Source organism: Pristiophorus japonicus, chromosome 13, assembly GCF_044704955.1.
Source record: "Pristiophorus japonicus isolate sPriJap1 chromosome 13, sPriJap1.hap1, whole genome shotgun sequence".
NCBI classification, from domain to species: Eukaryota; Metazoa; Chordata; class Chondrichthyes; family Pristiophoridae; genus Pristiophorus; species Pristiophorus japonicus.
The window spans coordinates 129,250,312-129,266,624 of NC_091989.1; the positions used below are offsets into that span (position 1 = coordinate 129,250,312).

At 45.6% G+C, this 16,313-nt stretch overlaps 1 protein-coding gene across 3 annotated transcripts in view; it reads right to left on the minus strand.

Moving 5' to 3' along the window:
• The window catches only part of rbl2 (retinoblastoma-like 2 (p130)), a 210,997-nt gene extending 204,799 nt beyond the window's left edge, over window positions 1–6,198 (minus strand). For all 3 annotated transcript variants that reach the window (XM_070898000.1, XM_070897999.1, XM_070898003.1), the window contains exon 1: window positions 5,787–6,198. In XM_070898000.1, coding sequence (XP_070754101.1) covers window positions 5,787–5,927 — 141 coding nt within the window. In that variant the 5' untranslated portion in view covers window positions 5,928–6,198. The remainder of the gene's footprint in view (window positions 1–5,786) is intronic.
• Between the last annotated feature and the right edge of the window lie 10,115 nt (window positions 6,199–16,313).

A 16,313-nucleotide genomic window follows, 5' to 3' on the forward strand; every position in this document is an offset into this window, starting at 1 on the left:
TTTCTGAAGGATATTTTCTGAAATATGCCATCACATGAAAATATACACTGGCTTCATAGCACTCAGCCTAAATCAATAAATGGAAACACGTATCTCTAAGCTACAAGCAGCTCAAGAGTTAAACCCAGTAACGTGGAGTACCCAAGATGTTTGCACTTTTCATATCTTATCCTACCCTACAACTCGCATTTATATTGCAGCTTTACATAGAACATTTCACAAAGCCCTCCATTAAAGGAGAAACAGACACTAAGCAGTAATGGAAGTGTTAGGAAAAATGACCAAAGGCACAGTTGAAAAGATAGGGTGCCGTGAACATTTTTTAAACAGAGAGAGAGCAATTGCAGAGGGGGTTTAAAGGGGAAGTTTGAGAGAAATGGCTGACAACTCTACTGATATTGGTGGAACATGGAGGCCAACATTGGAGGACTACAGCTGGGACTCAAGAAAGGAGGGGTTTGCAAGATGGTTTTAGTCTCCCTGAGATTCGTATTGGAGGAAATTATAGCTCATCCATGACTTAATATCAGACATGCAGGCTGACAAAACAGAGATGGCTGTGGAGGTGGTGCCTATGAATAGTGTCACGATGGGGCAACATGTAAATGAGGAAAAGGAGGAGGCCAAGTATATAACCATGGGGCACGTCAGGGGTGATGGTACAGAGGTGGGTAGAGAAACCAATACTGAAGATGCTCTGGCTGAGATGGAACAGGTGACCTTGTGAACATAGGCAAGGCCAAAGAGGCAGCGTGAGGTGATGACGTGGTCGACTGTGTTAAACACTATGGGGAGGCCAAGAAGTGATTGCAAAGTATGCAGCTGGTAACGTTGACCAAGATGGTTGTCATTGTCGGCAAGGCAGAAACCAGATTGAAGGGATTGATACTGGGAATTGTGGGAGAAGTGAGCACGAAGCTGGAAAGGGACAACGCATAGACAGGAAAGGAGGCAAGTGTTGGTTGGAATCATGTTGATGTAAATAAAATCTATGCTTTTACATAACTGCTAACCATCTATTTTAATAATGGCCCCATAAATCAGTGAGTCCAGTTTTGGTCAGCAAAACTGAACGGAGACATTCAAGCTCTGGAAATGTTGCCGAAGTGCCACTAGGTTGATGCCTAGCATATAAAGTTAGAAACAAACAGGAGAGAAACATGGGCTCGAGTCCTGAAAGTAGGCAATCAAGAGCAGAGTTAATATTAGTATACAAGATAGTAAACAAAATAGAAAATGTAAATCCAAAAGAGTCAAAATCAGAAATTTGTGGATTGAAACTCCACTCCAGAATTTGTGCATATTCACTAGACTGACATTTTAGTACAGCACTGAGCGGTATGCTACACTGTTTGACTTTTGGATGAGACATTAAATTGAGGCCCTATCTGCCCTCTTAAATGGATGTAAACCTACCAATGGCACTAGTAAAAGAGCCAACATTTATCTTTAAACTAGCACTAACAAAACAGACTAAGTAGTCATTCATCTCATTGCTGATAGTAAGACCTTGCTGTGTGCAATATGTTTTTTTTTAAATTCGTTCATGGGATGTGGGCGTCGCTGGCATTTATTGCCCATCTCTAACTACCCTTGAGAAGGTGGCGGTGAGCCGCCAGCTTGAAACATTGCGGACTGTGTGATGAAGGTACTCTCGCAGTGTTGTTAGGGAGGGAATTCCAGGATTTTGACCCTGCGACGATGAAGGAATAATGATATACTTCCAAGTCAGGATGGTGTGTGACTTAGAGGGGAACGTGGAGGTGGTGGTGTTCCCATGGGCCTGCTGCCCTTGTCCTTCGAGATCATGGGTTTGGGAGGTGTTGCCAAAGAAACCTTGGCAAGTTGCTATAGTGCATCTAAAAGATGGTACACACTGCAGGTACGCCGATAATGAAGGGAGTGAATGAATGTTTAAGGTGATGGATGGGGTACCAATCAAGTGGGCTGCTTTGTCCTTGATGGTGTTGAGCTTCTTGAATGTTATTGGAGCTGCACTCATCCAGGCAAGTGGAGAATATTCCATCACACTACTGACTATGCCTTGTAGATGGCAGAAAGGCTTTGGGGAGTCAGGAGGTGAGACACACGCCGCAGAATACCCAGCCTCTGATCTGCTCTTGTTGCCCCAGTATTTACGTAGCTGGTCCAGTTAAGTTTCTGGTTAATGGTGAACCCCAGGATGTTTTGGGGGTGGGGGGAGGGATTCAGTGATGGTAATGCCATTAAATGTCAAGGGGCGGTGGTTAGACTCTTGCTTGTTGAAGATGGTCATTGCCTGGCACGTGTGACACAAATGTTACTTGCCACTTATCGGGCCAAACCTGAATGTCATCCAGATCTTGCTGCATGTAGGCATGGGCTGCTCCATTATCTGAGGCGTTGCGAATGGCACTGAACACTGTGCAGTCATCAACGAACATCCCCACTTCTGACCTTATGATGGAGCGAAGGTCATCGATGAAGCAACTGAAGATGGTTGGGCCTCGGACACTGCCCTGAGTAACCCCTGCAGTGATGTCCTGGGGCTGTGATGATTGACCTTCAACCATCTTTCTTTGTGTTAGGTAGGACTCCAGCCAGTGGAGAGTTTTTCCCAATTCCTATGGACTTCAATTTTAGTAGGGCTCCTTGACGCCACACTCGGTCAAATGCTGCCTTGATGTCAAGGGCAGTTACTCTCACCTCACCTCTGGAATTCAGCTCTTCTGTCCATATTTGGACCAAGGCTGTAGTCAGGTCTGGAGCCAAGTGGTACTCGCAGAACCCAAACTGGGCATCGGTGAGCAGGTTATTGGTGAGTAAGTGCCGCTTGATAGCACTGTTGACGACATCTTCCATCACTTTGCTGATGATTGAGGGTAGACTGATGGGGTGGTAATTGGCCGGATTGGATTTGTCCTGCTTTTTGTGGACAGGACATACCTGGGCAGTTTCCCACATTGGCGGATAGATGTTAGTGTTGTAGCTGTACTAGAACAGCTTGGCTAGAGCAGAAGCCGTCAGCACAACAACCGGGATATTATCTGGGCCCATAGCCTTTGCTGTATCCAGTGCGCTCAGCCGTTTCTTGACATCACATGGCATGAATCGAATTGGCTGAAACTGGCTTCTGTGATGGTGGGGACCTCAGGAGGCGGTTTGCAAACACTTCAGCTTTGTCTTTTGCACTCACGTGCTGGGCTCCACCATCATTGAGGATAGGGATATTCATGAAGCCGCCGCCTCCCGTTAGTTGTTTAATGGTCCACCACCATTCACGACTGGATGTGGCAAGACTGCAGAACTTTGATCTGATCCGTTGATTGTGGGATCCCTTAGACTGGTCTGTGGCATGCTGCTTCCACTTTTTAGTATGCATGTATTGCAGGTTCCCCAGATTGGCACCTCATTTTTAGGTACACATGCTGCTGCTTCTGGCCTTCTCATTGAACCAGGGTTAAGAACCTAAATAGGAGCAGGAGTAGACCATATGGCCCCTCGAGCCTGCTCCGCCATTCAATAAGATCATGGCTGATCATCGACCTCAACTCCACTTTCCCACCCGATCACCATATACCTTGATTCCCCTAGTCTCCAAAAATCTATCTATCTCAGCCTTGAATATATTCAGAGACTGAACACAGCCCTCTGGGGCAGAGAATTCCAAAGATTCGCAACCCTCTGAGTGAAGAAATTCCTCCTCATCTCTGTCTTAAATGGCCTACCTCTTACCCTGAGACTGTGTCCCCCTCGGTTGGTCCTCTGGCTTGATGGTAATGGTAGAATGAGGGATATGCCAGGTCATGTGGTTACATGGTGGTATACAATTCTGCTGCTGCTGATGGCCCACAGCGCCTCATGGATACCCAGCTTTTAGCTACTAGATCTGTTCTGAGTCTATCCCATTTAGCACAGTTGTAGTGCCACAGCACGATGGAAAGTGTCCTCAGTGTGAAGACGGGACTTTGTCTCCACAATGATTGTGTGGTGGTCACTGCTACCAGTGCTGTCATGGGCAGATGCATCTGCGACAGGTAGACTGGGGAGAACGAGGTCAAGTAGGTTTTTTCCTCGTGTCGGTTCTCTCACCACCTGCTGCAGGCCCAGTCTGGAAGCCTTGTCCTTCAGGGCTCATGCAGCAGTAATGCTACCGAGCCACTCTTGGTGATGGACATTGAAGTCCCCCACCCAGAGTACATTCTGTGCCCTTGCTACTCTCAGTGTTTCTTCCAAGAAGTGTTCAACATGGAGGGGTATGGATTCATCAGCTGAGAGAGCAGTAGGTGGTAATCAGCAGGAGGGTTCCTTGCCCATGCTTGACCTGAAGCCGTGAGACTTCATGGGGTCCAGAGGACTCCCAGAGCCACTCCCTTCCGACTGTGCCACCACCTGTCAGTGGGACAGGGCATTGCCAGGGATGGTGATGGAGGAGTCTGGGACAATGGCTGAAAGTATGATTCTGTGAGTATGACTATATCAGGCTGTTTGATTAGTCTCTGGGACAGCTCTCCCAATTTTGGCACAAGTTCCAGATGTTGGTGAGGAGGACTTTGCAGGGTCGACTGGGCTGGGTGTGCCGTTGTCGTCCGTAGCTGAGGTAAATGCCGGGTGGTCCATCCGGTTCTAATCTTATTGTTTCTCGTTGCGATTTTGTTACAACTGAATGGCAGTTAAGAGTCAACCACATTACTGTGGGTCTGGAGTCACATCGGCCAGACCAGGTTTGAACGGCAGATTTCCTTCCCTAAAGTGAACCAGATGGTTTTTTACGACAATCCGGTAGTTTCATGATCATTACTGCCACTAGCTTTTTATTCCAGATTTATTTAATTGAATTTAAATTCCCCAGCTGCCATGGTGGGATTTGAACTCGCGTCTCTGGATCATTAGTCCAGGCCTCTGGATTAGTCCAGTAACATTACCTCTATGGTACCGTTGCCTACAAACAATAGTGATTGCATTTCAACAGTAACTAAATTGGTTGTAAAAGTGCTTTGGGATGTGCTGAGGAAGCGAAAGACGCTATATAAATGCAATTTTTAATTTCAACTTAAACTGTGACAGTAGGGCAACAGTCACAAACTCAAACTGGCATAACACTAATTTACGATTAATAGCACGAAGTAGTTTGTCACAGAGTGATCAACACTCAGAATGCACTTCGAGGTAGGGTAGTTGGTGCAAAAATCCCGGAATCATTCGAGAAACTACTGGATGTTGTGATGGGGAACACTCCGGTTTTATTTTCCAGAATTAGATGGCCTTCCTCGTCTGTATATGTTACGCACAACACAAGACCACAGCATAAACAAACTGCACGTTCTTCCGGTGCTTCCTCTTAAGGAGGATGTAAACAATTCTTTCCACCACAAGGCTGATTGCTTTTGCAACCTGCGGCACTGTTGAATTTCAGCGTGCAGATTAGTTTAACCGAGTCAGGACGCTGCTTTAAATGGCACCACCGATGAGCAGGCCTATTTCCAGTCGTGTTCGGCAGCAAACTCACTCAGCCCCTCGTGAAAAGCAGGACAAACATTAACTTCAAAACGGACTGATCGCAATAGTTTGTTTTTTTGTATTTCTGGCATGCTGAATATTCACACGTTCAACTGGCCCTGCCCCAGCTGTCAGTGGGGTTTATTTACTAAGCCCCGCTGCGACTACTTCCAAATCCTCTGCGAAAACACTGCAGCACTCTCACTCTCTCCTCGCTTCCTCTCTCACCTCACTCTCTCCTCACTTCCTCTCACCCATCTCACTCACTTTTTCACCCTCTCCTTCACTCTCACTATCTCCTCACCCACCTCCAGCGTGTAGTTCCTGCTGATGCTCTGGTAACTCGCCCAAGCCTCGCCTTTTGCACATTCGTCCATGTTCAATTTCTGACACAATTCTTCAAACCTTTGCTTGGTCCTGCGCGCGCCTTCGTCCTCCTGGTTGTTCATGGTGCCGGCGCCGATCTGGCTGTCATCTACCCGGTGAACTGACGGTGTGTCCGTGGGCCGGGCTCAGGCTCTCCGGGGGACGGCTCGGGGCCGGGCTCAGACTCTCCGGTACCGGGGACGGCGCCGCGCCGGGCCAGGCCGGGCTCAGGCTCTCCTTGGATCGGTACTGGGGACGGCTCGGGCCAGGCTCACGTAGCGCTCGCGGGCCGCACTACAGACATTTAAAGCGGCTGATTGACAGCCGCTCCGACAAACAACACTCCGCTCAAGCCCCGCCCCCGCCGCCACCCCATTGGTCGCACGCGCTCGCTCGATGGGCACTGCCGATTGTTCTCCTCGCGCTCGCCAGTGGCCAGTCGCCACGTCAATCAGAGCGTTCCCTCCCTGCAGCCCGCCAATTGCCGACAGCTTGAGGGCGAAACACACACAATGGGGGGTTGTGACAGAGCAAGGAAAGAGGCAACCTGGCTTCCAGTCCTGTAGGAACTGTGCCAGGCTGCTGTGTGCACCAGCCCCGGCTCCTGCCTATGTGCACCAGCCCGGCTCCTGCTCCTGCTGTGTGCACCAGCCTAGGCTCCGGCTCCTGCTGCTCATTTGACAAAGACTATAATTTGGGGCGCGCACCACACTGTTTAAAAACTTTCAGAAACTGTCACAGGCTCCTCGGGCAAGGCACTGCAACCTTACAGGAGCTGTGACACGCTGTGTGTGTGTATTAGATATTTATGTAACTGGGCAAGAACTCCTCCCCCTCACTCAGATTGCAAGCCCCAAGAAGCTGTGAGATGCTGGTGTGTTTCTGCCAACAGGTACTGACGCCCGCCTGCATCTTCATAATCGTACGTCTGCACCTGGCTGTGGCAGGCTGGGGATGCATGTCATGCTCTGAGGGACTGGAGTGCATTTGTCACCCCCGGCAACCAAATTTTAATTTGATTTTATTTGTTTTAAAGTTTAATTTGTTTTAATTGCCGGATGTTAGTGTCCCCCTCCCCTTTTATAGGGGGCACTTGTAAAATATGTGGTTTTAATGCCCCCAAAAAAATCACAAAAAACCCCCCCAAAAAAACAAAAATAAACATTTATTAGAAAAAGGGGCAGTTAAATGTCTGGAGTGTCCCCCAGATCGGGGGGCACTTGATCTAATGTTTATTTTGTTCCCCCCCGCTAAAAGAGTTGCATGTCATGCTCTGAGGGACTGGAGTGCATTATCACCCCCGGCAACCAAATTTTAATTTGATTTTATGTTTTAAAGTTTAATTTGTTTTAATTGCCGGTGTTTTTAGTGTCCCCCTCCCCTTTTATAGGGGGCACTTGTAAAATATGGAATTTTAATGCCCTAAAAAAAAACACAAAAAAAAACCTTCAAAAAAAACAAAAAAAATGGGTCTTGGGAAATGTTTGGAGTGTCCCCCAGATCGGGGGGCACGTGATTTAATGTTTATGTTTGCCCCCAAAAGATTTGCATGTCATGCTCTGAGGGACTGGAGTGCATTATCACCCCCTGCAACCAAATTTTAATTTGATTTTACATGTTTTAAAGTTTAATTTGTTTTAATTGCCGGGTTTTAGTGTCCCCCTCCCCTTTTATAGGGGGCACTTGTAAATTATATGATTTTAATGCCCCAAAAAAAATCACAAAAGGAAAAAAAACACAAAAAAAGAGGGCAGGTATAAGTGTCTGGAGTGTCCCCCAGAGCCGGGGGCGGGGGGGAGCACTTGATCTAATGTTTATTTTGTTCCCCCCCGCTAAAAGAGTTGCATGTCATGCTCTGAGGGACTGGAGTGCATTATCACCCCCGGCAACCAAATTTTAATTTGATTTTATGTTTTAAAGTTTAATTTGTTTTAATTGCCGGTGTTTTTAGTGTCCCCCTCCCCTTTTATAGGGGGCACTTGTAAAATATGGAATTTTAATGCCCTAAAAAAAAACACAAAAAAAAACCTACAAAAAAAACAAAAAAAAAGGGCCTTGGGAAATGTTTGGAGTGTCCCCCAGATCGGGGGGCACGTGATTTAATGTTTATGTTTGCCCCCAAAAGATTTGCATGTCATGCTCTGAGGGACTGGAGTGCATTATCACCCCCCGCAACCAAATTTTAATTTGATTTTACATGTTTTAAAGTTTAATTTGTTTTAATTGCCGGGTTTTAGTGTCCCCCTCCCCTTTTATAGGGGGCACTTGTAAATTATATGATTTTAATGCCCCAAAAAAAATCACAAAAGGAAAAAAAACACAAAAAAAGAGGGCAGGTATAAGTGTCTGGAGTGTCCCCCAGAGCCGGGGGCGGGGGGGAGCACTTGATCTAATGTTTATTTTGTTCCCCCAAAAGAGTTGCATGTCATGCTCTTGCAGCTGTAACACCTATTCCTATAGCTGGGGCACACACTACACAGCAAAATAATACGTCCAGGAATGTGTCCATCAGCCACTCCTGTAACTGTGCATTAGTCCCACTCTGACAAAGCTGCCTGTAACTGGGCACTGACACTACTGGGTCAAATCCACTTGATCATCTTTATAACTTCCTTCAGTATCACAGATTGATGTGTGCCTCAAAGGCTCCTATAACTGGGCAGTGGGTACTAATTCCACTAACAAATCCCCCAGTAAGTTGGGCTTAGACTATATTGTGAGAAACACTCATTTAACTGGGCAATAACTCGAGTGCTTTAATCAACTTTTCATCCCCTGGCCTAAGACATAACAGCTTGTGCTTTCCCTAAAGTTGATGTGCTGGTAGACCTTTAGCAGATGTTTATTTCGGCCCGCCAAAAGTGTATGCTGCTCACCCCAAGGTGTTTTCTGGGTCAACTAATTTGTGTCGCAATTGGTGGACTCAGAAATCAACTACAGCTGAAGAGGGTATCGCTGGTTCCAAACAACCATAGACAGAACCCTGAAATAGGGTTGTCATACTCTTCTACCTTAACATGAAGGCATTGTGTGAGCTGACAGAGTATTATGCATTTACATACATGATGCATTGCTGGTAGTCATGGACAAGTTGAATATTGATAAACTGGAACACTTTTTATTAATTCCTGGGCGTAGCTGGCAAGCCCAGCATTTATTGCCCGTCCCTAAATGCCCTTGAGAAGGTGGTGGTGAGCCGCCTTCTTGTACCACTGCAATCCGTGTGATGAATGTACTCCCATAATGTTGTTAGGGAGGGAGTTCCAGGATTTTGACCCAGCGACGATGAAGGAACGACAGGATAGTATGTGACTTGGAGGGGAAGTTGAAGGTGATCCTATGTGCCTGCTGCCCTTGTTCTTCTAGGTGATAGAGGTTGAGGGTTTGGGAGGTGAAGTCGAAGAAGCATTGGCGAGTTGCTGCAATGCATTTTGTAAATGGTACACACTTCAGACACGGTACGCCGGTGATGGAGAGAGTGAATGTTTAAGGTGGTGGCCAATCAAGCAGGTGTCGAGCTTCTTGAGTGTTGTTGGAGCTGCACTCATCCAGACAAGTGGAGAGTATTCCATCACACTCCTGACGTGCCTTGGAGATGGTGGAAAGGCTTTGGGGAGTCAGGAGGTGAGACACTCGCCGCAGAATGCCCAGCCTCTGACCTGCTCTTGTTGCCAGAGTATTTATGTGGCTGGTCCAGTTAAGTTTCTGGTCAATGTGACCGCCAGGATGTTAATAATGGAGGATTCGACGATGGTAATGCCATTGAACGTCACAGGGCGGTGGTTAGACTCTTGTGGTGGTTGGAGATAGTCATTGCCTGACACTTGTGTGGCATGAATATTACTTGTCACTTATCAGCCAAGCCTGAATGTCGTCCAGGACTTGCTGCATGCAGGCATGGACTGCTCCATTATCTGAGGAGTTGTGAATGGCACTGAACACTGTGCAATCATCAGCAAACATCCCCATCTCTGCCCTTATGATGAAGCAGCTGAAGATGGTTGGACCCAGGACACTGCCCTGAGGAACTCCTGCAGCGATGTCTTAAGGCTGTAATGATTGACCTCCAACAACTACAACCAACTTCCTTTGAGCTAGGTATGACTCCAGCCAGTTTTTCCCCTGACATCATTGACTTCAATTTTACTAGGGCTCCTTGATGCCACACTCGGTCAAATGCTGACTTGATGTCAAGGGTGTTATGTATGTATGTTAATGTATGTACTGCAACACTAGACCATTGAATGTACCTTCACCCTGTATACACCATACCTGTACCACCAGAAGGTACTACTGCTGGAGACCTAAGGGTCACCTGTACACTGCAGGTAACCAAGGATAAAAGGGAGCTCACCTCTTGGTGTCCTCACTCGAGGAGCTGCAATAAACGGACTAAGGTCACTACAGTTCTGTTGTGTATGGAGAAAGAGTCAGACTGAACACTGTGAGCTCAAAGTAAAGTGTGACAGTCTTTTATTGCAGGTCTCCAGATTGCCTCTCCAACCTGTGAAGCCTCCTTAAATACCTGTGCTCCCAAGGGATTATGGGACCCCTTGGGACTCCAGGGGATGAGCCCTCTGGTGGCTGTACAGAATAAATACAAGTTTACATATAGAACACTCTTTCCCCCTCCCCCCCTCCGTGCCCCCCCAAAAGTCAATAGTGTAACTATTTACAATGTGAGTCGATCTGGGGCCCTTCTTGCCCTGGTTGATCGTCTCGGTTTGAAAGCTGGTGTTGTTGAATTATTTGTTGGGCCCTTGCTGGGCTGCTGTGCTGCTGGCCTTGCTGGGCTGCCTGGTGTGTTGGGCCCTGCTGGGCTGCTGTGGATGATGGGTTCTGCTTCGTGGTCAACCGTGGTGCCGGTTGCCACTGGTGTGTATGTTGCGGGATCAAAAAAGGTAGGGTCCAAGGTGGGTTGCTCAGGATAATCTGTGAATCTGAGTTTGATTTGGTCCAAGTGTTTCCAGTGAATGAGTCCATTTGAAAGTTTGACCCGAAACACCCTGCTCCCCTCTTTGGCCACGACAGTGCCGGGAAGTGTCGAAATCTCGACCTCCGATAAATGACTCAGACATCTTCAGCTCCGGCAGAAGTTTCTTTAATTTACTTGCTAGCAAGGGAAAGGTCACACTCAGTCAATGGCTAAGTGAACACCTCCGTAATGGTACAGTTTCACGAGATATTTATACAGTAAAACCCAAGTTATGGCCTCTCCCTGTGTATTGGCTCTGTCTCGCAGTCAGTGAATACAGATAAAGAGTTAATTACTACATCCTTGTCCTGACATGGTTTCCAGATATTTCCTTTTGTCAGGGTTATTAGTTGGCCAGCCGGCCATTATTCGATGAGAGTGTGGTAATGAGCTATTACCTGCCTTGCATTGTGTCAGGATTGTCCAGTTTCCTAGTCAGTTATCTTTTTGCATCAAATGGATGAGGTCTCTACAAGAGATAATGGCTGGTGGTTTGAGTACTTCGAAAAGGGTGGGGTGGCGTGGAACTGGTGTCGTATAGACAATAGGAGAGCACCATGGTGGGAGGGGTGGTACTTGTCTCAGCAGGCCTTGCCTCCTAGCTGTCTGGTGGTTATCAGCCCTTTCAAGCCAGGTTTAGCTGTTTATGCAAGCCGACTGTTTTATGCAGAAATTTCTGGAAGGACCAGGACTCCATTTTGTTATATATTAAAAAGGGCACAAAAATACCGTATGGTATCAGCTTAGATAAAAATACATTTCCACATTCCCCCATTTTGTCCTTCACAAGAACAACTTAATCCATTCTGATCTTGTACAGTCTCTCTATTTCCATTTCCTCACAAGAGCCTTCAGTAGTTGTTGCTACCATAACTTTAGCCATGGTCTCGGTAGGTAACATGGTTTTTCCCACCCTGGCACAGCAACACTTAACCAAGACAAATAATAGATAGAGGGCGAAGATTATCAGCAGAAATATGATCAAACCCAGTACCACAGATCTCCCTAGGGATCCCAACCATCCCGATGCCCAACCCTACAAGGTGATATCATCCTGGCCAACTGTCTGTTTATGCTCTATTACCTTTTTCCTAATGTATTCAGCTAGACTGCCGATTTCTTCTGATTTATCTGGGATATACGTACAGCATTCTCCACCTATTAATGTGCATGTCCCTCCTTCCTTAGCTAGGAGATAATCTAAGGCCATACGATTTTGGAGAGCCACTGTTCGAATAGCTACTATTTCATCATTCACCCCTTCAAAGGCTTGGGAAGTCACGTTGGCTACTGATTCGATTAAGTTAGCCAGTTCCCGTAACTGCCATTCGGTTGACGCTATTCCATAGGGTGGCACCATTACCTTGAATATTCCGTTTAGCCATGTCAAATCCCGTTTAAGTCTATGACTTCCATAGGCATCCCTTAGAGTCTTTATTGATCTGATAAAGGGTACCACATATCCTAAGTAACAAGACCCTGTCCAGTTGGCTGGTAACCATGGGTAGGCTTTATGGCCACAAATAAAGTAGGTGCAATTATAGGACGTCAGCTCCTGGTCCTTTTGCGCCATCCATACTTGAGTGGTCTCACCTTCCCACCCTTCACCTGGGGCTTTGTTATAGACCATTGTCCAGCCAACGGTTGCTATCTTTCTCCCATCAGTGGGATTAGTTGTGGCTTACCATTTAGTCATTTGGGAACACTTGCTGCGTCCCATTTCTGGTCCTTTAGTCTCATCACTCACTAGGCATATTATACCTTCAGGATTTCCTATTCCGGGAGTAATATTTAGGAAGGGTGGCTGACGGTTATTATTATAATTGGGCTGGTACCATCCCTGGGAAGGCTGTAAGTTTATACCCTGCTGACCTCCATTTTGTTTGCTCCTTCGTTTCTGACACCTTGGTTAGGTTTGTCCTATTTTGCACTATCAACCATTCTACCATTTCTGATTCGTTAAAGGGGACAGATCTCAGGGGATTACCTCCTTTGGAGTGGACAGGTACATGGGAACATATCCAACAACTCAACAAGTTTCTTTCTTGAGCATACTTATGACTTAGTGCCATAAATACGTTTACTTGCAGTTCCCTTCGGTGGCGTGTCTGTACCCCTGGTATTATCAATAATGCAAAGCAAATCCCTGTCAAGCCCAGCACCATCAGTCCCCATAGTCCATACAGTTCCTTATTCAGTCTTCCTTTTTCTATTCCTCTGATTCCTTCTTCCCTTCCTCCTGGTTGGGTGCCCTTTTGCAATGGGACGCATGGATCCATGTTGGTCTTTCCTTTACCTTGATTGCAGTATTAGTCGCCAGCAAGACCTGGTATGGTCCTTCAAATCTTGGCTGTAGACTGCTTTTTCTTTTAAAGATTTTGATGTAAACGAATTCCCCGGGCTCCAGGTTATGACACTTCCCTTCCGCTGGCTCGACTTAAGCTTCCTTTACCTGTGAATGAAAGCTGGAAATATATTTGGTCAGTGCAATACAATAACTCAACATATTTTCCTCCATTTTGTGTATGTCCATTTGTTTTGCAGTAAATGGTGCTGTAAAAGGTAGTCGTTGGGGACGTCCCATAACTATCTCATGCGGTGACAGGCCTGTTGTTCTGTTGGTTGCAGATCGCATTACCATCAAAGCTAAGGGCAGCAGTTCTATCCATTTCACTCCAGTGTCATTGCATAATTTTGCCAGCTTATTTTTAAACATTCCATTATATCTTTCAACAAGCCCAGCTGATTGTGGATGATAACTGCAATGAAAACGTTGATTAATCTGAAAAGCTTTACACATTTCTCTTATAACAGTTCCCGTGAAATGTGACCCATTATCACTAGAAAGCTTAGCAGGGATTCCGAAGCACGGTACGATTTCCTTTAACAAACATTTAGCAACAGTAGTGGCATCGGCCTTTTTACATGGAAAGGCTTCAATCCATCTAGAGAACACATCTACAATAACTAATACATACTTGAATCCCAAACACATAGGTAATTCAATAAAATCCATTTGTAAATGTACAAAAGGCCCGACTGGATTTGGGTGGGAGGCAGATTCTACTTTTTCAGTCTTACCCGGATTCATTGTCTGACAGGTAACACAATTTTCACAGATTTGTTTTGCAATTGCCGAGATACCTGGTGCATACCAAGTTGCCAAAATATAATCTGCCATTCCCCCTTTGCCCGCATGTGTGAATGTATGAACACAGCGGGCAGTCCATGGAAGTAAGGATTTGGGCGCCACCACGCCAGAATACAGGCTCGAGTTAACGCAAACAATTCGGCTTGTTGGGCTGAAAAGGAGTCTGGAAGAGAGGCTGTTTCGACAACATTAAACTGGGTTACAATTGCATAAGCCGCTCTAGGTTGGCCCCTATCATTTCGTAGGGCCGATCCGTCAACATAGTACACTAGATCAGGGTTACACATTGGTACATCTGTTAGATTGATATGTGGTTTAGTCACTAATTCGGTTACCATTTCACATGAATGGGGTTCGCCGTCTTCTTCCGTGGGGAGTAGAGTGGCTGGATTTAAGATAGTGCATCTTTTGATGATAAGGTTTGGATTTGATAACAGTTCAACTTCATATTTAGTGGTTCTTGCAGAGGTTAGGTGTTGGGTGGCACATTTAGTAAGTAAAATCTCGACAGAGTGTGGGATATATAGAATGGTCTGATGATTTAGAGTTATTGTCTGAGCCTGTTGTACAGCATAATAAGCTGCTGCCAGCGAAGGAAGACATCCTGGTAGTCCGTGTGCCGCTGGGTCCAGTTGGGTACTGAAATACGCTACCGGTCGCTGCCTGTCCCCATGTAACTGAGTCAAAACAGATTGTGCAAATTCCGATTTTGTGATGCACAAATAAGTTGAATAGCTTAGTGTAATCTGGTAATCCCAAGGCTGGTGCTGAAGTGAGGGACTGCTTAAGACTTTGGGAAGCATTCCGGGATACTTCATTCCAAATCCTTCTTTAAGCATTGTGAGAATATGGTAGATTCATTCACAGCTTGTAGGTCATGGACAAACCTCCATTTGTCACTATTGGGCTTCTGAACCGGAAGAATCGGTGTGTTACACGGACTTCTCATTTATGCTTATAGTGATTCACAGATCACAGAATGTAAAGTACTTGTTGTATAATTTTATTAAAAGGCTTCCAAACCCAAGATTTTTCCAATACACCCAAAATGTTGATCAAGGAGATCACCTGAAATATCTCAAAATCCCAATTCAAATATTGTACTGCCACTCTTTATCCCAAAAAAATCCTCTTACTGAGCTAGAAGCTTTTATACCAAGGACAATGGGAGTGTACTCCCCCAGCCTGCACCTCGAGAGACCCACAAAGGCTTTAAAAAAAAAGGCATTACAACTTCCCAAGGCATTACAACTTCCCTTCCCCGTTCTTTATCTTACTCCTAGACTAAATTTATGTCTTTCATACCAATATAATCAATGATTGCATGTCTTCTTTCGACAAGTAAGTGAGCGTGTCAAATAAATTCTCTTTTTTTAACCACCGGGACCATGTCTCAACAAACCTATCCTTTGTGCATTTCCTAGTTCCGTAACCTCTCATCCGAATAAATCCATACCTGCGTTTCTAACTTAAAAAGTCTTAAACTTCCCACATACAGGACAACACTATGAAGGGTTAAAAAAACTTCACTCTGTTTGAAAAAGTGGGTGGAGCTAAAACAAACAGGCAGTTGCACCACCTTTCCAAACAGGTTTCCAGACACATGAAAAAAAACCACAGAAGCACTCTCATTCAAAGACAAGACATTCACAAAAGTCTCTCTTCATTCAATAAAGCTTTTTTTTTTGGCCAGCTTTATTTTTTTTTGAATCCATAAGTCATTATCAGGTTCTCTTTTTTTTTTACATATTGATTTACTTCCTCTGTTAATTTTACATGGGCTTGAAGAATCGGAACCCAGGCCTTTTCTATTACTTTCCTTTTTTTAACCTCTTCTACCTGGATCTCTGCTTATAAGACACTCCTCTAGACATGTTGTTCTCTCTAAATTAAATGAACCATCGGGTGGAAATAGCCTGTTTTCACCCCTTAGTCCACCTTGCCCATTTTTTTTCTTTGGTCAATTGAAGACTGACCACAATTCTGGAGCATGACATAGGCTGGTGTGCCTTTTGTGGTGTTTTAACTTGCTCCGGCACCCATTCTGGACGATTAAGATTTTCCACAGTTTCTGATCTCACAATCCTTTCGGCCAACCGAGTTCTCTACGCCCACTTCTCCTGGCCGTTACGTGGCCTGAAAAGGCTCTTAATTCGGGCTCAGTCTGGGTGTGTGAGATATGTTGGCACGAACCAACCGTAGTTGATCAATCAGTTACTGTTTCTTTTCTCAATCAATCCTTGTTTTTCCCGAATCACAATTTTCCCTAGTGACTCTTCCCATTTCTCTAATTGCAATGTCGCACAAAGGTATTGCACACAACAGTATAACAAGGACAGCTAG